The sequence below is a fragment of the Hirundo rustica genome, chromosome W, assembly GCF_015227805.2.
Source record: "Hirundo rustica isolate bHirRus1 chromosome W, bHirRus1.pri.v3, whole genome shotgun sequence".
NCBI lineage: Eukaryota > Metazoa > Chordata > Aves > Passeriformes > Hirundinidae > Hirundo > Hirundo rustica.
The window spans coordinates 26618934-26642741 of record NC_053487.1 but is presented as its reverse complement, the minus strand read 5'-3'; the positions used below and the strand labels follow the sequence as shown (position 1 = coordinate 26642741).

At 45.7% G+C, this 23808-nt stretch overlaps 1 protein-coding gene across 4 annotated transcripts in view; it reads left to right on the top strand.

Moving 5' to 3' along the window:
* Nucleotides 1–1735: 1735 nt before the first annotated feature.
* LOC120764845 (zinc finger protein 131-like) overlaps nucleotides 1736–23808 on the top strand; it is a 53366-nt gene continuing 31293 nt past the window's right edge. For 2 of the 4 annotated variants that reach the window (XM_040088953.2, XM_040088951.2), the window contains exons 1-3: nucleotides 1736–1842; nucleotides 5328–5466; nucleotides 22365–22466. In XM_040088953.2, coding sequence (XP_039944887.1) covers nucleotides 5343–5466; nucleotides 22365–22466 — 226 coding nt within the window. In that variant the 5' untranslated portion in view covers nucleotides 1736–1842; nucleotides 5328–5342. Of the gene's footprint in view, nucleotides 1843–2377; nucleotides 2387–5327; nucleotides 5467–22364; nucleotides 22467–23808 lie in introns of those variants that run through there. The other 2 variants (XM_040088955.2, XM_040088952.2) reach the window with 2 other exon arrangements.

Genomic DNA, 23808 nt, shown 5'->3' with positions numbered 1-23808 from the left:
GGTATATAAGGGGTGTTACTGTGTTGACTGGTGTGCCTCTGGCTGTGGCTTAGCACCCAGTGCTGTTCCTTTTGTTTTATTGACTTTGTTCCCTATTGTCCCTTATTAAATTTTCTTTAAATTTTAACTGAGTGTGCTTTGTTTCTCACAATGAAGAACCAGAAGACATATGACCCTAATATTACTACTGGTCTAAATTGCTGCATGAGGGGTGGGGAATTGAGATTATAAGGATATAGTTGCCCAGAGATTTTTTTTTTTGTTTTTTGAGGTCCCTCTTTAGCAACATCCAGCTTAAGCTATAGTGCTATTACTAAAAAGGACTACATAAAAGAAGCTCCTTTCGACTTATTGATTCAGCAGAAACCTAGAACTGAACCCTATTATGGTGGTTAGCACGTATAATTTCCATAACATAGTAAAGGCAGTCAATTATTGCCAACACTTGTGTTATAAATGACAACATAATATTGGCTTTTGCATTTATGTATCAGCTTTTGCATGTTGTTATTGATCACAAGTATTTTGATATGGTACAATTTATAATTCCTTTTAGCTTCTCATTAGTATAATATAATCTATCAGTTTATGTATGCACTGTATAGCCTATATAAAAGCGTAATAAAGAGATATTATATCATAGGCCTTAGCGAAAGATGAAAATAGAGACCATGCAATGTTCAAATGCTTTGATGTAACTAACTCAGAAAATGGTGTAAAACAATTATGTTGTTTCTCACATCTGTGGACTGGCCTCTCCAAGTGATAACAGTGACAAAAACCAGAGCACCAGAGAAGAATTTATTAACCCCTCTTTATCAGGGAGTGTGAAACAACAGGATGGAGCCACAAGAAGAAATAAAAAATATTGACCTAATCTACAGGATGTCATGAAGACAAGTCAAGAGTCCCTTGAACACCAAAAACTCACAAGAATGTTGGAATAATGTATAAACTCATTAATATGTATGTACCCCCAGTAATGTAACAGTATATAGAGAACATTGTTTTAAGTTAACGGCGTGTTCTTTGGCCGATCGCCAAAAACACCCCAGCACTGGATATTGTCCCTTTATCCCTTATTAAACTTTTAAAAATTCTAAGGAGTAAAGTGTTTTTCACACTTGGTTGCAAGTAATTTTCACGTACTTGTTGGTTCATTTATGAAATTGGCAAACGTAGAGACTTTAAGTCTGGGGAAAAAACGACGGTGTTTAATCTTATCCTAATGATGAATTAAATTACATTTTTCTTTCATGTTCGGAAAGCACCCGTGTTCCTCCCAGGGGCGGAACAGTCAAAGCCCCTCCCACAGCAAACCGTCCTGCCAGGCGCAATGGCCACCCGAAGTACTAGGACTCTCACCACAGTTCAGGACCGGGACTGCGCGAAATAACCGTCGAAGCCGTTAGTTCCCCACCCCGCGTGGGCACTACCTGCTCCCCTGCGGAGAGAGCTAGCGACACGGAGGCGGGCCAGTCCTAGGGGAAGTAGTCCCCCTGCCCCCTCCCCCCGCCGTTTCCAGGCCCAACCCGGCCGGTTGCGGCGCCTCACGGCGGCGTCACCCACCCCCAACGACTGCTCCCCACCCGCAGCCATACGGTGCTAACACACGCACACATCCCAGACTACAACCCTCAGAATGCTCCGAGCAGTCGAACCACGCCCCTCAGTACCTGCGCACCCTGTCGTGTGAAAGGCGACCCTACCGTCACTTCCGCACGCTGTGCAGGCCGGGAATGCGAGTAGCGATTGGCCGGCGCCTGCCCCGCTTTTGAACGTGCAGGGGAGCAGGAAGCGGTAACGGCAGAGCGAGCGCGGCAGGGTGAGGGGCTCCTCACGGTGAGTTACCCACCATAACTGCCTCCAGAGTGTAACCCGGCCGGGAATTGAAAAGGAATCGATTTAATATGCGCCTTTTGATGACGTAATGACTACTGAGGTGGCGGTGTGCTAAACGCATGGTTCGGGCCGGCACTGGTTAGGTCCCTTCCTCAGGGGCGGCCTTGTGGGATACATGCGCCTGCCGGCGGTTGCGCACACCTCTCTCGGAATGTCCGTGCCCGTGTCTGGCAGGCACTTAGCGCTGATTAGGCCTTCTGGTCGCTTCTGAGACTCGGCAGATACACATTTGCTTCTCCGCCTGAGGCGGGCTCTGCTGCCGCCTTACGATTGGCGGGGTTCGCGCAGACTACTGTCAGCGCCCGCCAGTGGGGCTGTGAGGGGCTTTGACTGGGCTGGGCCTTGGCCTCGCTTTCGAGGGCTCCGCGCAGACTCGAGCCGGCGGGAACTACAACGGGTTTTGGTGGTAGGTCGCAGTCCCGCCTCTCAGCTGCTGTGGACAACGTGAGGCCTCTCCTGCTCCTTGGAAGTTCGACACCCCAATGTATGCCCTGCCCCGATTGTTAGGGCGTGGGTGCCTTGGTTGCCTCTGTCTTAAGAGATAGCGAGGCCTTGTATGTGATTGAGAGGGAACTGAGGGGCTGGCTCGTGTCCTTGCTCTGTGGTTGCTATCTTTGAAGAAAAATAAATAGAAAAGTGCACGAGAAATTCTCATGTCTGTGTTATTTTGAAGCAACTACTGCTGTTACCCACCAAAGACCCCTCATTCTCCTTTCCTGATGTGGCTACAATGAGATGGCAGGGGTTTGGCCAGTGCTCTGCTGTTCTGTGTTGTCTGCTTTGCCTGCCTGCATTTGCATGCAACACATATAGACAAAGAAAACAAATATATTTTGCCTGAAATAAGAGGACTTCCTGTTGAAGTCCAGGAGTGTGGAAGTAATAAGATGGTTTCATTGAGGTAGATTTTTAAGAAAAAATTTTCTAATTGTGTGCATATTGTGAGATGCATCTAGTGTCAGAAATTAATAAGATTGTCAGTAGTCAACTAGGTGTACTGAAAAATTCAGATAAATAACTGAATTAATCCAGTTTTCATCAATCATAAATGAGCCTGTATGTAAGTGTCAATTTGGATCACTTCTGTCTGCCTTCCTTGGCATCTTGGTTTTTCTCTGAGGACTGCATTTCACTTCTTGCTCCAAGGTAGTCATATTCTCATTGAACATATGCTGTTCTGTTGGGCTTTCTTCTGCAATACCACTGAGTTTGAAATGAGAAGATTCAATGAATGCTGCAACTGTATTTAGATGGGTGATAAATTCACTTTATTTTTTTTTTTTTACTAGTCTTGTGTTAATTTGGGACAATTAATTATCATAAGTTGTTTTTTTATTTGTGATTTTTAGTGTTCTGAGAGACTGAAACTTCTTAAAATTTCTTCAATTGGGGGGCTTGCTCTGTTATTTTGGGGGTGTAAGATCTCCCTATAAACACAATTCGGAAGTAAATTCTGGATAGGTAGAAATAATGAGATTTGAGGTTGAATTTTTGTTTGGTTTAACTTTTAGGGAATTACACTTTTAACTGCAAGTCATCTATCAATGTACAATATATCAAAAGTGGACAAGAAAAATTAAACAGTGAAGTAAATGGCTGACAACTTTTTACGTGAAACTTTATGGAATGGTGGATGGAAGAAAGATGCTGATCATCTGTCTTAGACCCATCATTACAGATGAGGTGAAGGCAGCAGCATTTTTTCCTTCAACCTCACTTTTTCTCTTGCCCTCACAAGATCCTGATATGTATTTCAGTATCTGCTTGGCAAAGCAGTAATAGCAGATAGAACTAGACTTCCATAAGCAGTTGCTTCTGCTCTTTTCCATCTCTTGGCAAAATGATTCCTCTGTGGGACAGTTTTTCTGAGATACAAGAATGTGTTTTGTGGCAAAAATAGGAATTCCACAATTTCCTTTACCTGATGTCTGTTAGTTATAAGACAATAACTTTGCTTTTATCATAACTGGGTAACTCTTCTTCAGTACGTGTTTGTTGGAAGCAGGGTAGAATTTACACATCTACACAGGGGTGTTAGCAAGCATGGTAGCATCAGCTCAGTACTTTTCAATTCCAATCACATACAAAAAATCTGCACAAGTTAGGGAACACTTAATATCTAGTTTCTTCTACCACTCTAAAGAAAACTGCTTCTTAGCCACACCTTAATTTTCCATCTCTATATTCAATGTTTGGTTTGATAGTAGCAGCTCTCCTAACTTTCTTCCTTTTGTCCATACTAAGTACAAAAATAAAGGAATCTGAGACATACTCCTCACTATAAAAGTCATTCAAGCCTAATGACCATCTTCTCTCAGGAACCATGTGTTCTTCAAAGTGAGTTAGACTATGACAAGAAACAAAGTTTCTGCATTAATGACTTTGAAATGTCTTTGCTTTTTCTGTGGCGTTCTCAGTGAGCCATGTGAATGTAGAAGTTGAAGATGAGTGCTGCTGCACAGATCTGAAGTAATTTTTCCCAGAGTTAATTTGTAAAATGCTTTCATTGAAGCATTTGAACTCTCTCCAGATTCTTTTGCATCAGCAGCACACTCTCTGTCTCATCCACAGGCATAGACTTCTGCTAAACTTTTTCAAGTTTAAAGATCTCAGCAACTCCCACCTCCAGCTATGTTTTTTGTATAAGTAAGGGAGGAAGAGCCATGAGATTACAAGCCTATATGTCGCTTAAAAGTTGGCAAAGAATATTTCACCTTGTAAGGGGAGAAGTGTAAGAAGCCTGGGTGAATAAGAAGCTCTTTGCTCCTGGGTGTGACAGCACATTAAATCCCTGGCAAACTCCTGTGTACCCAGAAGCTGAAAAGTGCTGTTTTATTACATCTTGTATTTACTAAGTACAAAATGTGACTTAAGTATGAAAAATTTTAGAACCATTCTTTCACAAAGAGGATTGGTAGAATTGCAAGAAGTAACTATAGAGATTGACATTATGTTGCCAAGATGGAGAATAGTTAGCTGTGGAGATGTTATACCCCTGCAGTATTTGCTTTGAGGGAGGTGGGTCCTTACTGAATTTGTAGAATAAAGAAATGCATTTACCAACTTTGACTGTTTCTTCATGCTGTCTTGGTTTGAGACAAGTTAGGAGGAGGAAACATTCTTAAATTGTTTCCTCTGAAGAAGGCAAGTCTTGGCACTCCCTCCCCCCACCGAAAGGAATTTCTTGGAGTAAAGTGAAAAATGTTTATAAACTATGTATAAATAAGGCCATACTTCATTAACCCTCATGTTTCCTACCTGACAGCTAAAATCAGGTAAACCTGTTACCAAGACAGTTTGATGTTTCCATTGGTTTTGTAGTCTCTGAAAAGTGCTAATTAGTTCATGTCTGTATAATAAGCCAACTATGCATAGTACTTTCTAAGTGGCACAGTATTCTTACTGTCCTACCACATCTTTTACAGACTAATCCTTTTGCCATGGAAGCTGAAGAAATTATGGAATATATCCAGGAATTCCCTGAACACTATAAAGTTATTTTGGATAGACTGAATGAACAACGTGAGCAGGACCAGTTTACAGATATCACGCTGATTGTTGATGGTATGTATACACCTGAGAACCAGTTGGTACCCAGAGAATTCTGAAAGCTGTGCTGGGAAGCTGTTTGGTTTGTCACAGGTCAACTGTCAAACTGGGCTGCTAACATTCTTGGCTCTGTATTGGTGTGTGAGTTGCTTGCAGAGTTTCAGTTATTAATCTTGGGCTGAACAGAGTCTCCAGCAGAGATAAATAATTTTGTTTTTGCTTTTTATAGAATCCCAGAATGGTCTGGGCTGAAAGGGACCTTAAAGCTCATCTGATTCTAACCCCTTGCCATGGGCAGGGACACCTTTGATTAGACCAGGTTGCTTCAAGCCCCATTCAACCTGGCCTTGAACACTTCCAGGGATCCAGGGGCAGCCACAGCTTCTCTGGTCAACCTGTGCCAGGGCCTCACCACCCTTACAGGGAAGAATTTCTTCCTAATATCTAATCTAAATCTCTCTTCTTGGTTTAAAACCATTCCCACTTGTTCTATCACTATCTGCCCATGTAAAAATTCACTCTTTTTTTTAAGCCCCCTTTAGGCACTGGAAGGTGCTCTAAGGTCTCCTCAGCATTTTCTTCTCCAGGCTGAACAGCTCCAACTCTCTCTGCCTGTCTTCAAAGGAGAAGTATTTCAGCCTGTAAGCATCTTTGTGGCCTCCTCTGGACCCACTATAACAAGTCCGCATTATTCTTGTGCTGAGGACTCCAGACCTGGATGCAGTGCTCCAGGTGGGGTTTTGTGAGAGCAGAGTAGAGGGGGAGAGTAGGGAGCCCCTTCTGAACAAGGGGCTAAACTTGTAAAAATATTGGTTCACTATTTAAAAAGAAAAAAAAAAAAAAAAAAAAAAAAGAAAAACCAGCTTGAAATAAGGTCGCCTTCTTGCTTCTTGGGTATCTGCCTACTATTTTAATCTATAGTTAAAATAGGATAGAACAACTCACTTATCTTTTTCTATATGTTCTAAAGACATAAGTATTAGTTTGAAAGGAAGATGAAGATGCAAATGCTTATTATCTCATTAGAAAAGGTGGTGTCTGATAGGTCACCTAAGATTGCTTCTTGTCCCAAACATGTCTTAGAATGGATGAGCACTTCAGTGAAGATAGGCAGTGTTCACTAGGACAGACCTAGCTAAAGGAGTACCACCTGATCCTTAAAAGGATAGCAAGAATTCACTTGAAAGAAAAGGGACCTACAGAGCCTGGATTAGAAAAAAGTAAGCAAATGAAGAAAAAAAATATTCTTTGGAAACACCGTAGTTTCAATGACAACACTTGCACAAAACTTATCCTGAATGCTTGTTCCTGGTCTAGTATTACCAAATCCACGTGTTGAGCTCTAACTGTTTTCTTGTGCAGCTGTGTAGTTCTAATACATGTTGGTTCTTTTACCTCTGTCCCACGGAGCCTTCTGGATGTTCATGCCTGCACCAGGGAGAAGGCAACACCGTGATGGGAATACACAGTCTGCAAAACAGGAAGAAAAGAGCTAAACAAATTTTGTTCTGCAGGGATCTTTATGCTGTCAGAAAAGATGATTAAATACATCCATATGTAAGAGCAGCAAAATCCAAGGAGAGCATTGTGTTGATTTGGCATGGCCTAGTTTTTGGTAGCAGAGGAGGGCCACAGAAGTAGATTCTGTGAGAAGCTGCTAGAAGGTTCCACCATGTCTGACAGAGCCAATCTCTGATGGCTCTGAAGATGGACATGCTGCTGGCCCAATTAGAGAGGTTGGTAATGCCTCTGTGATAACATATTTGCCAAGAAAATCAAAACAGTGCACACACAGTTTTTCCAGGGTTGGTGAGGCACCGCTGCCATCTCGGTGCAGCCCGGAGTGAGCCTTGCCTGCCTGGCCACCCCTAGCTAGCTGCACCGCGAGCAGAAGGGCAGGGGTGGTGGTGGCTTCTCCTTCCTGGTGCCCTGCATGAAGAGAAGCGTTAAATAGTACCAGTGCCATGGCCGCTACCACTGCCCATGTGGTGGCAGCGGGGCCACCTGGCCGCAAAGGTGGAGAGTGACTCCCTGGTGCGGAACCTAAATGAGATTGAATTTTTGGTGCTGTGGGATCCTGCAGGAATCTTTGAATTGGTGGAACTTGTTGGCAATGGTACTTATGGACAGCAGTTTTTCTTCTAGTTAGACAAGAGGAGGAAGTGAGGACATGGGAGGGAAAACAACATGGCGCCACCAAGGTCAGTGGAAAAAGAGAGGGAGAAGGTGCTCCAAACACCAGAGCCGAGATTCCTCTGCAGGCCATGGTGAGGACTATGGTAAAGTAAGCTGTCCCCCTGCAGCCCATTAAGTCCATGGGGGATGCAGAGATCCACTCGCAGCCTGTGAAAGAAGTACTCATGTCACCGAGACACACAAAGCAGCTACACACAGACGAGGTTTTGCAGAGCAGAGGTTTCTCCGTCCACCTCAAAGCTGAGACAGGGCGGAGAGAGAGCTCTTTGTTTTATTTCTTACTTTTTATACATTTGTGGGTCTAGCAGAAGATTGGCTTTTAGAGTTTTCACCTCTCAAGCCAACTGGCCAGACCAGCCGTCAGTTACAATTGTTTTCAGGTTAGAAATATGCAAAGGACAGAGAATGAAAAACAAAGGATTTGTTTATGTTACATCTGTGGGAAAAAGGTAGAAGACTGCTCTTAATATTGTACAATAACTAAAAAGATGACTCCATTTAAGAAAATCAAAAGGCTCAGAAAAACCAGGGTAACATACTCATGCTGGAGCGGGTGGATGCCGGAGAAAGCTGTGATCTAGTGGGAGACCTGAATAGAGAGAGAGGGCCTGTGCTTCCAGACACAGAGAGAGAGAGGGCCCTTGCTTCCAAACTAGAGCAGCCTATCCTTAGAGGACTGAACCCCGTGGACAAGTAACACACGGCGCAGCAGTTTCAGAAAGACTGCCAATGGCAGGGACTCACGTTCCAGCAATTTTGGCAGGGCTGCTGCTTGTGCAATTGGAGCCATGCTGGAGAAGTTCACGGAGAACTGTCTCCCATGGGAGGGACCCCATGGCATAGCAGAGGAAAGACTTCTCTCCCTGAGCAAACAGAAAAAGATCTTGGGTGAGGAACTGACCAAAACCCCCATGCCCTGTCTCCTTGCACTGTTGGTGGGAAAGAGAGAGGGGCTGGGAGGGAAAAAAGGTGTTTCAAAGTCTTATGTTACTTCTCATTATCCTCCTCTGACTCTGTTAGCAATAAATTTACCTTATACCTTTAAATTTGAACCTGTTTTGCCCTTGGAATGTTTTCTCCCAATCCTCATCTTGTCACTCACCTTCCCCTGCCACAGCTGAGCAGAGGAGAGAAAGAAAATTACTGAAGGGTTCATGAGTTGAGATAAGGACCAGGAGAAAAACACTTCAAGGGCAAAACAGGCTCAGCTTAGAGGTACAAAGTGAATTTATTGCTAACAGAATCAGAGGAGGATAATGAGAAGTAAAATAAGCCCTTAAAACACCTTATTCTCCCCCAGCCCCTTCTTCCTTCCCACCGACAGTGCAGGGAGACAGGGCATGGGGGCTTTTGGGTCAGTTCATCACAGAGACTTTCTCCTGCTGACCTGGGAGAAGAGTCCTTCCCCTGTGAGACCATGGGGTCCCTCCCATGGGAGACAGTTCTCCATGAAATTCTCCAGCATAGGTCCACTCTCATGAGCAGCAGTCTTACCGCACCTGCTGCAATGTGAATTCCCCCCATGGGCAAACAGTCCTCTCAAAACTGCTGTGACGGGGGTCACTGTCCTGGTTTAGGGCAAATTTGTGAGAAAACCACTGAATGGGGTCCCTCTGGGAAGCAAACCCAAATGGCCCCCCTAACCAGTCTGGGAAAAGAACTTCCTAGGAGAAAAGTGGAAAAAACTATTTAACAAACAAAGTGCCCACAAGCATAAAGAATGAATTATATGACACAATAAAACCTCTCATTGCTCTGATGAAGAGGGATGATAAATTCAGAAAGTCCTTGCTGTGGGTAGCTCAGGTGGCTCAGTCTCTTATCAGTTCCTCTGGTGTGGGAGTTCTTTTGAGAGACCCATATGACCGTCGATGGCAAAAAGAAAGAGAGTCTGTTCTTTCTGGGGGAGAATCAAGGCTTTATTTGGGTTCCAGCCCCTTAGGAAGTCCGGAGCCAGTAGCTAGCTCCTTCCTTGTCCCCATTCCCAGGTGAAAGAGACCGCCACACCCCCTCCCAGGGCTTTTACCCGGGGGGAAGGGCCTAGAGGCAGGGACAAGCCACTACCCAATCAGGGATAAGGTGGGAGTGGAACACAGTTGGGTTACATTCCAGTGGGGGGGGTTGGGCACTGCTGAGCAGGGACAAACTACGTGATACAGTTTCCAAGGGGAACAGGGGAAAACATTACAAACCAAATGAAACACAATATAAACCCAATTAACACACTGTAACACTCTGGTGCTGGAAAAATGCCATCTTGGGCCCCAGGGAACGCAGGCATGAGATTGTGCTGGCTTGAAGGCAAAACCAGCGAGAGACTCCAAGTCAGAAAAAAACAATTTAATAGGAGAGGAAGAAAAAAAAGTAAAATAAAATAAAACACATGCAATGGTACAAAAGATCACTGACAGAGTCAGAATACAACCTGAAACTGTGGTGGTAGCAGTCCAGATGAAGTGGTCTTGTTGAAGCAGTGCTCCTGCAGAAAGGTCTGGTAGCTCTTGTCCTCCGGGAATCCAGTGGGTAAGGCTGCCTGTGCTGTCCCAGATGCCAGATTATATCCAGGTGGGAATGCTTGGCTCCTCCCCCTGGGCGGAGCATCTCACAATGGACTGATATCATTTTATCAGTTTTGTAATGGGTTCTTGATTGTCCATTAAACAGAGATTGCTCCTGGAGGGAGTTATCTATGAGTCATGCAGGAAGGCATTGATGGGCCATTAACAGAAGATAGTCTGGAGGGAGGGGGCAAGGGAAACAGTGGTGCACAACTTAGTTTCAACATTTCATGTAGATGGTGATAGAATACATCCTTTGGGCACATTTTACATTGTAACCTAGGACATAATCCACCCCTTATTCTATGACCATCTACATCATACCTAAATTAATACATTCTTACAGCTAGATAGATAAATATACATATATACAGAATGAAACCCTACACCTAGTTCTCACTTAAAATTAGGTTTCCCTGTGGTACACAACGGGTTTCCCCATCTTTCTGCATTACCTACCAAGTGGAACTAGGTCCTTGAGCAAAAATAATCCCACGGATGGGTCTGCCTTTGCTTGATGTGGGATTAATCTAAACAGTTTTTCCTAAGATGCCTTTCATGTGTACCACAGGGACTTTATCTCCATCTACTGTGTGCAAGGGTTCAGACTGGGCAGGACCAGCTCGATTGATTGACCCTCGAGTGTTGACCACCCAGGTGGCTTTTGCTAAGTTCAGTTCCCAATTTTTGAAAGTCCCCCCACTAAGCGCCTTCAGGGTAGTCTTAAGTAACCCATTGCACCGTTCAACTTTCCCGGCAGCTGGTGCATAATAAGGGATGTGATATATCCATTCAATGCCATGTTCTCTAGCTCAGGTGTTTATAAGGCCGTTCTTGAAATGGGTCCCGTTGTCTGACTCAATTCTCTCAGGGGTGCCGTGTCTCCACAGGACTTGCTTTTCAAGGCCTAAGATAGTATTCCGAGCAGTAGCATGAGGCACAGGGTAGGTCTCTAACTATCTAGTGGTGGCTTCCACTATAGTCAGCACATAACGCTTGCCTTGGCGGGTTTGGGGAAGGGTGATGTAGTCAATCTGCCAGGCCTCCCCATACCTGTACTTCAACCATCGTCCACCGTACCACAGAGGCTTTACCCGCTTGGCCTGTTTGATTGTAGCGCAGGTCTCACAGTTGTGGATGACCTGTGAGATGTTGTCCATAGTAAGGTCTACTCTTCGGTCACGGGCTTATCGGTATGTTGCATCTCTCCCCTGATGACCAGATGCATCATGGGCCCAACGGGCTAGGAATACTTCTCCCTTGTGTTGCCAGTCTAGATCTACTTGTGATACTTTCACCTTGGCGGCTTTGTCCACTTGCTCGTTGTTGTGATGCTCTTCATTAGCTCAACTCTTGGACACATGTGCGTCTACGTGTCGAACCTTCACGGTCAGCTTCTCTACTCGGGCGGCGATGTCTTGCCAAATCTCAGCAGCCCAGATGGGTTTCCCTCTGCGCTGCCAATTGGCCTTTTTCTAGCGATTCAGCCATCCCCACAGAGCATTAGCTACTATCCACGAGTCGGTGTAGAGATAGTCTTGGCCACTTCTCTCGTTCGGCAATATCTAAAGCCAGCTGGATGGCTTTAAGTTCTGCAACCTGACTTGATCTACCTTGTCCCTCAGTAGCTTGTGCAACTCGTTGTGTGGGGCTCCACACTGCAGCTTTCTATTTCTGGTTGGCGCCTACAATTCGGCAGGAACCGTCAGTGAAAAGGGCATATTGTCTTTCAGTCTCTGGTAGCTCGTTATACGGTGGGGCTTCTTTGGCACGTGTCACTTGTTCTTTTTCTTCTTCAGAAGATAATTCAAAAGTCTCACTTTCAGGCCAGTTAGTTAGAATTTCTAGAATCCCAGGGCGATTCGGGTTTCCAATACGGGCACGCTGTGTGATGAGGGCAATCTATTTGCTCCATGTGGTGTCAGTGGCATGATGCGTGGAAGGAACCTTTCCCTTGAACATCCATCCCAGCACTGGTAGTCGGGGTGCCAAAAGCAGCTGCGTTTCAGTGCCAATTACTTCTGAGGCAGCTTGAAGTCCTTCATAGGCGGCTAAGATTTCTTTCTCTGTGGGAGTGTAGTTGGCTTCAGATCCTCTGTAGCTTCGGCTCTAGAATCTTAGTGGTCGGCCCTGAGTCTCTCCAGGCACCTTCTGCCAAAGGCTCTAGGACAGGCCATTGTTCCCGGCTGCTGAGTAGAGCACGTTCTTCACCTCTGGTCCCGTCCTCACTGGGCCAAGGGCTACCGCATGAGCGATCTCCTGCTTGATCTGGGCAAAGGCTTGTTGCTGTTCAAGGCCCCAGTGGAAATCGTTCTTCTTGCGGGTGACCAGGTAGAGAGGGCTCACAATCTGGCTGTACTCAGGAATGTGCATCTTCCAGAAACCTATGGCGCCTAGGAAAGCTTGTGTTTCCTTCTTGCTGGTCGGTGGGGACATGGCGGTGATCTTATTGATGACCTCAGTGGGAATCTGCCGCCGTCCATCTTGCCACTTTACTCCCAGGAACTGGATTTCTTGAGCCGGTCCCTTCACTTTATTTCGCTTAATGGCAAAACTAGCTTTCAGCAGAATCTGGATGATCTTTTCTCCTTTCTCGAAGACTTCCCCTGCTGTGTTCCCCCATACAATGATGTCATCAATGTACTGTAGATGTTCAGGAGCCTCACCCTTTTCCAGTGCAGTCTGGATCAGTCCATGGCAGATGGTGGGGCTGTGTTTCCACCCCTGGGGCAATCGGTTCCAGGTGTACTGTACGCCCTTCCAGGTGAAGGCAAACTGGGCCCTGCACTCAGCTGCCAAAGGAATGGAGAAGAAGGCATTGGCAATATCAATGGTCGCATACCACTTTGCTTCCTTGGACTCCAGCTCATACTGAAGCTCCAACATGTCTGGCACAGCAGCGCTTAGTGGTGGGGTGACTTCATTCAGAGCACGGTAATCCACAGTCAGTCTCCATTCTCCACTGGACTTACACACTGTCCATATAGGGCTGTTGAAAGGTGAACGAGCCTTGCTGACCACCCCTTGGCTCTCTAGTTTACGAATCAACTTATGGATAGGAATCACAGAGTCTCTGTCGGTGCGGTATTGCCGTCAGTGTACTGTTGTTGTGGCGATTGGTACTTGTTGTTCTTCAACTCTCAGTAGTCCTACAGCACAGGAGTCATCTGAGAGACCAGGCAAGGTACTCAGTTGTCTGATGTCTTCTGTATCTACAGCAGCTATCCCAAAAGCCCAGCGATATCTTTTTGGATCTTTGAAGTATCCATTTCTGAGATAGTCTATGCCGAGGATGCATGGGGCCTCTGGGCCAGTCACGATGGGGTGTTTTTGCTACCCATTCCCGGTTAAACTCACTTCGGCCTCCAATACAGTCAGCTGCTGGGACCCTCCTGTCACTCCAGAAATAGAAATGGATTCTGTTCCTACATACTTTGATGGCATCAGGGTACATTGGGCACTAGCGTCAACCAAAGCCGTATATTTTTGTGGGTCAGATGTGCCAGGCCATCGGATCCACACAGTCCAATAGATCCGATTGTCCCTTTCCTCTACCTGGCTAGAGGCAGGGCCCCCCTATTCCTGGTCATGGTACACGTTGCTTTTTTCCTGTAAATATGTTCCTGAGGTCCCTTTAAGTGGATCAGTCATATCATTCTTCTTATACTGTCTGGAGTTCTGTGCCTTTGAGACTGGAGCAGTGTTGGCTCTAGATGAGCTCTTTGTGGTAGGTGTCTCTCTCTTCAGTTCACGTACTTGGGCTGCTAAGGAGGAGGTGGGTTTTCCATCCCAATTCCTCATGTCTTCTCCATGCTCCCGAAGAAAAGACCAGAGGTTACCCCGTGGAGTGTATCCTCTCTCCCTGGCTGGTGGGTACCTGCTCCTAATGGCAGAGACTCTTGTTGGTTCTGGCGAGATGTGGTAGATTTCTTCCTTAAGTTCCTTTTTCAGTTTCTGATGGCTCTCTTCAATCAAACTCCGGATTTGCTCAGCTAGCCTTGTTTCCACGGATGAGACATGGGTACAAAATGGGGCAGTGACAGTGTCTTCGTAAATTCTCAGTTTATTGACTAAGACGCCCACCTTGTCTTCACTTTTCCTCCGTTGCAGCATTGCCAGGTAACAGGAGTACATCTCTGGTCTAAGCCGTGCAAATCTCAGCCACATCTGCAATGTGCACTGGACATCATCTGGGCTTTTAGGAAATCTCTCGTCTTCTGAGAAAATTATCTCCAGCACAGCCAATTCCCTCAGGCATCGGATACCTTGTTCCATTGTGCTCCATTTTCCTTGGTGCACTTGGAGGTCTTCTTTACAAAGGTATCTGTCCCTCACACTTGTTAGCAGTCGCCGCCAGAGGCTGAGAGTTTGTTGGGTTCTCCCGATCTCCTGGTCAATGACCACATCCCGAGACAGCGATCCCAGTTGCCTGGCCTCACTTCCGTCCAGAATGGTGCCATTGGCTGCAGCGTCCCAGATGCGGAGCAGCCAGGTCAGGATGGACTCGTTTGTCTGGCGGGTGAATTCCCTCCGCAGGTCACGCAGTTCACTCAGGGATAGAGAGCGGGTGATGATCTCTGGCTCTGTCTCTTCTGCTGGGTGCGAAGGTCCTGCCACATTCTCATCAGTCACTATGCAGACTGATTTGCTCTTTGATTTCTTCTTCTGAACAGGGGCAACTGCCACTGGTTTAGGTTGTTCTGCTTCGGTGACAGTTTGTGTGGAGATGCTGATGGCACCTTTGGTTTCTTTCTCCTCTGTGACAGCTTGTGTAGACACTGACACTGTTGCTTTGTTTTTGGTTCCTTTCTCTTCTGTGACAGTCTGCGTAGATGCGGTTCCTGTTTCCTTTATGACAGTTTGTGTAGACACGGATGCCGTTGTTTTGCATTTGTTTCTTTTTCCCTCTTCCTCAAGGAGACGCTGCACCACCTCATGTAGTGTTTGATTTCTAAACATGGTGCAGGCTGTGCAGAGAAGGCAAAGCAGAACTAACAACAATATTATGCTGTCCTTGGCACTTAGAGAGAACTCAATACTTTCGAAAACTGCTGTGCCAGACCTAAAAGACTGGAAAAAATAATTCTTTACCCCTCCCCACAGGGGCTGGGTGCGATTGTTGAGAGCCCAGATGTAGCATTCTGGACGAGGACAAGAAAACAAAATAGAGTATATATTCCGAATGATGCTCATTGCCTCAGAGGTTATCATACAATAAACATAATAGACCAATAAAGCAATTTTGGTACCATACCCTGGTCTACACATGAGCATTAAGACCGGCAAATACTGCCCCATGTGTGGGAAAATGTAGAGAGCTAGGTATAAGATATATGAAAGCATGTTGAGCATCATAGCGGACAGCTGGTTTTTTTCCTCACTACAAAATTGTAATTCTGACTTTTCTCAGTACCTCCTGCCCCACGTTGGGCACCAAAATATATGTGCTGGCTTGAAGGCAAAACCAGCGAGAGACTCCAAGTCAGAAAAAAACAATTTAATAGGAGAGGAAGAAAAAAAAGTAAAATAAAATAAAACACATGTAATGGTACAAAAGATCACTGACAGAGTCAGAATACAACCTGAAACTGTGGTGGTAGCAGTCCAGATGAAGTGGTCTTGTTGAAGTAGTGCTCCTGCAGAAAGGTCTGGTAGCTCTTGTCCTCTGGGAATCCAGTGGGTAAGGCTGCCTGTGCTGTCCCAGATGCCAGATTATATCCAGGTGGGAATGCTTGGCTCCTCCCCCTGGGCGGAGCATCTCACAATGGGCTGATATCATTCTATGAATCTTGCAATGCGTCCTTGATTGCCCATTAAACAGAGATTGCTCCTGGAGGGAGTTATCTATGAGTCATGCAGGAAGGCATTGATGGGCCATTAACAGAAGATAGTCTGGAGGGAGGGGGCAAGGGAAACAGTGGTGCACAACTTAGTTTCAACATTTCATGTAGATGGTGATAGAATACATCCTTAGGGCACATTTTACATTGTAACCTAGGACAGAGATCCATGTGTCTCTCTGGGTTTTTCAGTCCAGGACAGGCTTAAACAGTCCAGAGAGCTTCTCTGCCTCAGCTAGCTAAAACTAACTAAGAGCAAAGCAGGTCTCCGTGCTGCTGCTTGTCCGTGCCTCAAATGAGCACAGTCCAGGAGCAGGAATGTAGAGGAGTGAATGCTGTTTTCAAAACAAACTCTGCATGTCTTCTTTCTCCCCCTTCAATCTCAGAACTACTATCACAGCAGTCATTCTCTCTCTCTCCAGGATCCTGTTTCATGAACCTCTGCTTCTTGCTCCTCCATGATGATCTTCCCCTTACCAGCTAACCTCCTCTTTTATCTCGCTCACCCTTATTGGATATAGCAGTTACTCATCAGGGGCAAGGCTGTATTGGTTAATTAACACAGCTGTTACTTATCAGGGGTTACTTAGTCTTAAAGGTACAGAACTTAACATACAGCATAAACAGAACAGACAATTGGGGGGGATGCAAGCATCAAAAAGTTACCCCTGGACATTCCACCCCTTATCCCCATATTGTCAGCTTACTACCAAAACTAATATAAATTCTAACTCTATAAACACATACATTATACATGCATATATATATATTATATGCAGTATACAGCTATATACAGACAATGGTAGTGACATTCAGCAAACAGTGATATTTACACATGGTTCTCACCCAACAATCAGATCTCCCGGAGGTACGCATCATGTTGTTCCATCTTTCTGCATTATCCACCATGTGCAACCTGGTCCCTGAGCAAAGACAATCCTACGGATGGGTTTTTCTGTACTTGAGGCAGATTTCATCCAAACTGTCTTCCCTAACAAACCTCTGACATGTACCACTAGGTCTTTATTTCTGTCTACTGTATGCAGGAGCTCAGACTGGGCAGGGCCTGCTCTGTTGGTGGAACCTCGGGTGTTAACTAACCAGGTGGCCTTTGCTAGATGCTGCTCCCAATTTTTGAAAGATTCTCCACCCAGTGCTTTCAAGGTGGTTTTTAACAGTCCATTGTATCTCTCCAGTTTTCCAGTAGTTGGTGCATGGAAGGGGATATGGTACACCCACTCAATGCCATGTTCCCTAGCCCAGTTATTGATAAGGTTGTTCTTGAAATGTCTCATTGTCTGACTTAATCTTCTTAGGGGTGCTATGCTTTTAAAGAACTTGCTTTTTAAGGCTTAGAATGGTGTTACAGGCTGTAGCATGAGGCACAGGGTAGGTCTCTAGCTATCCTGTAGTGGTTTTTACTATTGTGAGTACATAGTGCTTACTTTGGTGTGTCTGGGGCAGTGTAATATAATCAATCTGCCAAGCCTCCCCATACTTATATTTGCACCACCGCCCACCACACCATAGGGGCTTCACTTGCTTGGCCTGCTTGACTGCAGCACGTGTCTCACAGTTATGGATAACCTGAGAAATATTGTCCATGGTTAGATCCACCCCTCGGTCTCATGCCCACTTATATGTGGCATCTCTACCCTGATGACCTGAGGCATTATGAGCCCATTGAGCAAGGAACAACTCTCCCTTGTGTTGCCAATCGAAATCTATCTTTGACACCTCTATCTTTGCAGCCTGATCTACCTGCTCATTGTTTTGGTGCTCCTCATTAGCTCTGCTCTTGGGAACATGGGCATCTACATGGCAGACTTCCACAGGTAGTTTCGCTACTGTGGCAGCAATGTCTTTCCACTCTTCACCAACCCAAACTGATTTTCCTCTACTCTGCCAATTTGCCTTTTTCCACTTCTCCAGCCATCCCCACAGAGCATTGGCTACCATCCATGAATCAGTATAGAGGTAGAGCTTTGGTCACTTCTCTCTTTCAGCAATGTCCAGGGCCAATTGAATGGCTTTGAGTTCAGCGAGTTGGCTTGACCCACCTTCTCCTACAGTAGCTTCTGCAACCTGTCATGTGGGGCTGCATACAGCTGCTTTCCACTTTTGTTTCATCCCAACGATGCAACAGGAACCCTCAGTGAAAAGAGGGTAGCATGTTTCTTCTGCTGGCAGTTGGTTGTATGGTGGAGCTTCTTCAGCACGTGTCACTTGTTCTTGTTCCTCTTCATCAGTAAGACTAAAGTTTTCACCTTCAGGCCAATTTGTAATTATCTCCAAAATCCCAGGGTGATTCAGTTTTCCAATATGGGCGTGCTGTGTGATGAGAGCAATCCACTTACTCCATGTGGCATAGTGGGTAGAGGGAACCTTTGCTTTAAACATCCACCCCAGCACCAGTAGTTGAGGTGCCAGGAGGAGTTGTGTTTCAGTGCCTATTACCTCTGAGGCAGCTTGGACTCCTTCATAGGCTGCTAAAATTTCCTTTTCTGTTGGAGTGTAGCTGGCCTCAGACCCTCTGTAGCTTTGACTCCAGAATCCTAGTGGTCAGCCTCAAGTCTCGCCAGGCACCTTCTGCCAAAGGCTCCAGGACAGACCATGGCTCCCGGCTGCAGAGTAAAGCACATTCTCCACATCTGGCCCCATCCTGACTGGGCCAAGAGCTACCGCATGAGCGATCTCCTGCTTGATCTGAGCAAAGGCTTGTTGCTGTTCAGGGCCACAGTAGAAATCGTTCTTGTGGGTAACCAGGTAGAGAGGGCTCACAATCTGGCTGTACTCAGGAATGTGCATTCTCCAGAAACTCATGGCGCCTAGGAAAGCTTGTGTTTCCTTCTGGTTGGTTAGTGGAGACATCGCAGTGATCTTATTGATGACCTCAGTGGGAATCTGCCGACGTCCATCTTGCTACTTTATTCCCAGGAACTGGATCTCTCAGGCAGGTCCCTTAACTTTGCTCTTCTTAATAGCTAAACCAGCTTTCAGGAGAATCTGGATGTTTTTCTCTCCTTTCTCAAACACTTCTGCTGCTGTGTTCCCCCACACAATGATGTCATCAATGTACTGCAGATGTTCTGGAGCCTCACACTTTTCTAGTGCAGTCTGAATCAGTCCATGGCAGATGGTAGGACTATGCTTCCAACCGTGGGGCAATTGGATCCAGGTGTACTGCACTCCCCTCTACATGAAGGCAAACTGAGGCCTGCATTCTGCTGCCAGAGGAATGGAGAAAAATGCATTGGCAATGTCAAGAGTGGCGTACCACTTCGCTGCCTTGGACTCCAGCTCGTACTGGAGCTCCAACATGTCTGGCACCACAGCACACAGCGGTGGAGTCAATTCGTTTAAGGCACGATAGTCCACAGTCAGTCTCCATTCTCTGTCAGACTTGCGCACAGACCACACGGGGCTGTTGAAGGGTGAGTGTATTTTACTGGCCACCCCTTGGCTCTCTAGCTCACGAATCATCTTGTGGATAGGAATCACAGCATCTCAAGGTGTTCTGTACTGTCGGCGATGCACTGCCAATGTGGCAATTGGCACTCATTGCTCTTCCCCCTTCAGTAGTCCAACTACAGATGGGTTCTCTGATAGTCCAGGCAAGGTATTCAATTGCTTAACACCCTCTGTCTCTACAGCCACTATCCCGAATGCCCACCTGAATCCTTTTGGGTTTTTGTAATACCCATTTTGGAGGAAGTCTATGTCCAAAATGCGTGGGGCCTCTGGGCCAGTCACAATAGGGTGTTTCTTCCACTTATTTCCAGTCAGGCTCACATCAGCTTCCACCAAAGTAAAATCCTGTGGTCCTCCTGTCATGCCAGCAATAGAAACAGATTCTACTCCTACATGTCTTGATGGGATTAATGTGCACTGTGAACCAGTGTCGACCGAGGCCTTGTATTTTTGTGGTTCTAATGTGCCAGGCCAACGAATCCACACAGTCCAAAACCCACGGTTTTCCCTAGCCTCTACCTGGCTAGAGGCAGGGCCCCTCTAAGCCTGGTTATACTTCTTTCCCTGGGAGCTGCTTCCTTTTTGGTGGAACTTCCTCTCTGAGTCTTGCCTTTCAACAATTCACACACCTGTTTTGCCTGAGCAGCAGTAGATTTTCCATCCCATCTGTTCATGTTTTCTCCACAATCACGCAGGAAGAACCACAGCTCAGCTCATGGGGTGCCCTTTCTCTCTCTATCTGGGGAATGTCTGTGTTTGGTGCCAGAACCTCTGATCTGTACTGCAGAGATTTGGAGAATGTCCTCTTTAATCTCCTCCCTGAGTTTCTTGTGGTTGTCCTCTATCTTATCTTCTAATTTCTGCAGACGGGTTTCCACAGCTGTGATTCTTGCATGTGTTGGGCCATGCACAGCATCTGCATATGCTCGGAGCTTCTTCACCATATCAAGCATGACCTCCTCCCTGTCATCCCGCTTCATTATTGCTAAAGCAGAAGTGTATTCTTGTGGCCCAAGTCATACAAGTTTTCGCCACATCACAGATGTATATGGTACCAAGTCTGGGTTCCTAGTGTTTAGGTCATCTGAGAAGACGATCTCTGCCACTGCCATTTCTCTCAAGCACTGAATCCCTTCTTCAATGGTTTTCCACTGGGTTTGCTGCATATAGAGATCGTCGGCACACAGATATCTTTGTGCCACACTTCCCAGGACCCATTCTCATAGACTGTAAGGGTTAGCCTCCCTCATCATCTCTTGGTCAATAACTGGATCATGTGGTAGGGATCCCAAATGCCTTGCTTCAGTGCCATCCAGAATTGTAGCTTTGCCTGCAGCATCCCAAAGATGGACTAACCAACTAATGATAGATTCATCAGGTCATTGAGTGTAATCCTTTCTTAGGCCACGAAGATCCTTCAGGGAAAAGGACTCAATAGTGGCTTCTGATCTTGTGCCAGGGGTTTTGACTTTGATTTTGTGCCAGGAGCTCACATTGAGGGTCCTTCATCTGGATCATTGTCCACTGGTTGATTGGTTTTGTGCGTGTGCTTCTTCCCTGCAACGACTGCCAATGTCTTAGGCTCACTGTCTGGTTTAGCTGCTGACTTAGGCTCACTGTCTGGTTTAGCTACTACCTGAGTAGCTGAGGTGTTGACTGCAGCCTGCATGACTGGGGTAGCTGCTGATTTATCTCCCTGCCCCCTTGCCTTTACCTGCTGCCCTACAGTATCTAGCAGCATGCAATAAGCATATGCCAGGGCCCAGCTTATTGCAATGAGCTTTTTTTCCTTAGAGTCATCATGGCAGTTCTCTTTCAAGTATCTCCCCACCTCAGCTGGATTCTGAATTTGTTCACATGGCAAGTTCCAGGCTATAGGGTCAGAAAATTCCTTCAGGGTTTGACCGATATCCTCCCATTCTCCACACCACTCAGGATTTTCCACACCTGGTTCTACTTCTGGGTCAGGGGTCTCATCTGCTCCTCTGGAAATCTCAGCCCTCACTCTAGACAAGCTGCAAACCATATAGAGGAAGCTTACCAGATGAAATACCAGGAAGGTGGTATCTTTAACATTTAGGGGACTGAATATTCTCAAAAAGTGATGTAACAGATTCAAGAGAGAAGAGGGAAAGAAAAGGTTGAAAAGCCTCATCTCCTGCTCCTCCTCTAACAAACTGGGTGCAGTTAATAAATCCCCAAAACATGCTGCTGGACCTAGGACACAGGGTAGGACGAAGAAACCATAAACCAAACATAGCTGGCACAAACTCCCGTACCTTTATAAACTTCTTATAATTCATTTGCACCAAGCACAGCACAATAGCTATTATATCATTAAATCATAATCACCGAGCACAGCACAACAGCGATTCTAATCCTTGCCCCTCTACTGTAAAAGCTACATGCTAGAGACAATACTGGAGCTATCGCCGGATAAGAGCTGCAGCTTTTGTGGGTGCCTGGCATTTGGCCAGTGTCAAACCATGACAAGGTTGGATAAAATCTGAGAGCTGAGCCCAAGACACACAGGAAAAAGTTTGAGCAGGAATTTCCCACAGCTTAAATATTTGAAAAGAGAAACACTCTTGAGTGAGTCCTTCAGCTGATTGAATTTCAGAGCTTCAACAAGGTCACTGATGTCAGCAAGGATCTGCATAAGATGGGACAAGCTAGCTGCAGTGATATCCCATGTTACAAGGAGACATGCTAAGTGACTATGTGCTGCTGGAATAGATTTGTAGACTGGGTGATTTTGCAGCTGTTCTCTTCTCTGCATCTGCACTTATTCTGCACCATTAGTAAAGAAGGTGTTATCCTAAACCAAATTTTTTGTCTCTCTTTTTAGGTCACCATTTCAAAGCTCATAAGGCTGTTCTTGCTGCCTGTAGCCAGTTCTTCTACAAATTCTTCCAAGATTTCACTCAGGAACCCTTGGTGGAGATTGAAGGTAGTCTGATTCATGCAAATTAAAACCTTCAGAGTTGTGTGACCATGCTCAGAATGAATGTAGTATCCCTGGTATGGGCTTAAATGCATGCTTGATCATATTGATTAGCTTTCTAGATATCAACTCTTGAGTTGTGAGGTAATGTGGTTTAACCCCGACTGGCAACTAAGCACCACAGAGCCAGGCTGGTTCATTTTCTACCAGTGGGATGGGGGGGGAGAATCAGAAGTATAAAAGCGAGAAAGGAACTTGTGGATTGAGATAAAACCAATTTAATAATTAAAAAGAAATAGTAATTTTCTAAAAATTATAAGTAAAGAGAAAAGAAAAAGGAAAAAAAAAAACAAGGAAGACAAGTGATGCAAATGAAAACAATTGCTTGCCACCAACTGTCCAATGCCCAGCCAATCCCCTAGCAGTGGCTCCTCCACCTGCTTCCCACACACACTTTATATACTGAGCATGATGTCATATGGTCTAAAATATTCCTTTGGTCAGTTGGAGTCACCTGTCCTGGCTGTGTCTCCTACCAACTGCCCACACACCCCCAGCCCACTTGCTTTCAGGGCAGTGTGAGAAGCAGAAAAGGCCTAGGCTCTGTGTAAGTGCTGCTCAGCAGTAGCTGAAACATCAGTGTGTTATCAACACTCTTTCAGAACAGGAAGGGCATCGACCTCTTGGAGCAAGTCCAGAGGAGGCCACCAAAATGATCAGAGGGCTGGAGCACCTCTGCTATGAGGAAAGGCTAGGAGAATTGGCATTGTTCAGCCTGGAGAAGCTTCAGGGTGACCTAACTGGGGCCTTCCAGTACCTGAAGGGAGTCTATGGGAAAGATGGAGAGAGACTATTTACAAAGGTCTGGAGTGACAAGACAAGGAGGATTGACTTCACACTGACAGACAGTGGGTTTAGATTAGATATTAGGAAAAAATTCTTTACTGTGAGGGTAATGAGACCCTGCACAGGTTGCCCAGAGAAGTTGTGAATTTTTCATGCCTGGAAGTGTTCAAGCCCAGGTTGGATGGGGCTTGGAACGACCTGGTCTAGTATAAAGTGTCTCTGCCCATGGCAGAGGGTTGAAACTAGATGATCTTTAAGGTCCCTTCCAACCCAAACCATTCTATGATTGAGCACAGATCCAAAACATAGCCCCATGCTAGCTACTGTGAAGAAATTTAAATCTGTCCCAACCAAAACCAGTACAGGTAGCTATCGCCACTGGAAAAAAACTTCCCCTGAAGAAAAATTTAAAATAAAAAGATACCTTTCCTGGGATGGAAGAACAGGATAGATGTGGAGCAATATCTTCCTGGTAGGTAAGAAGAAATTTCCTGGAGCAATG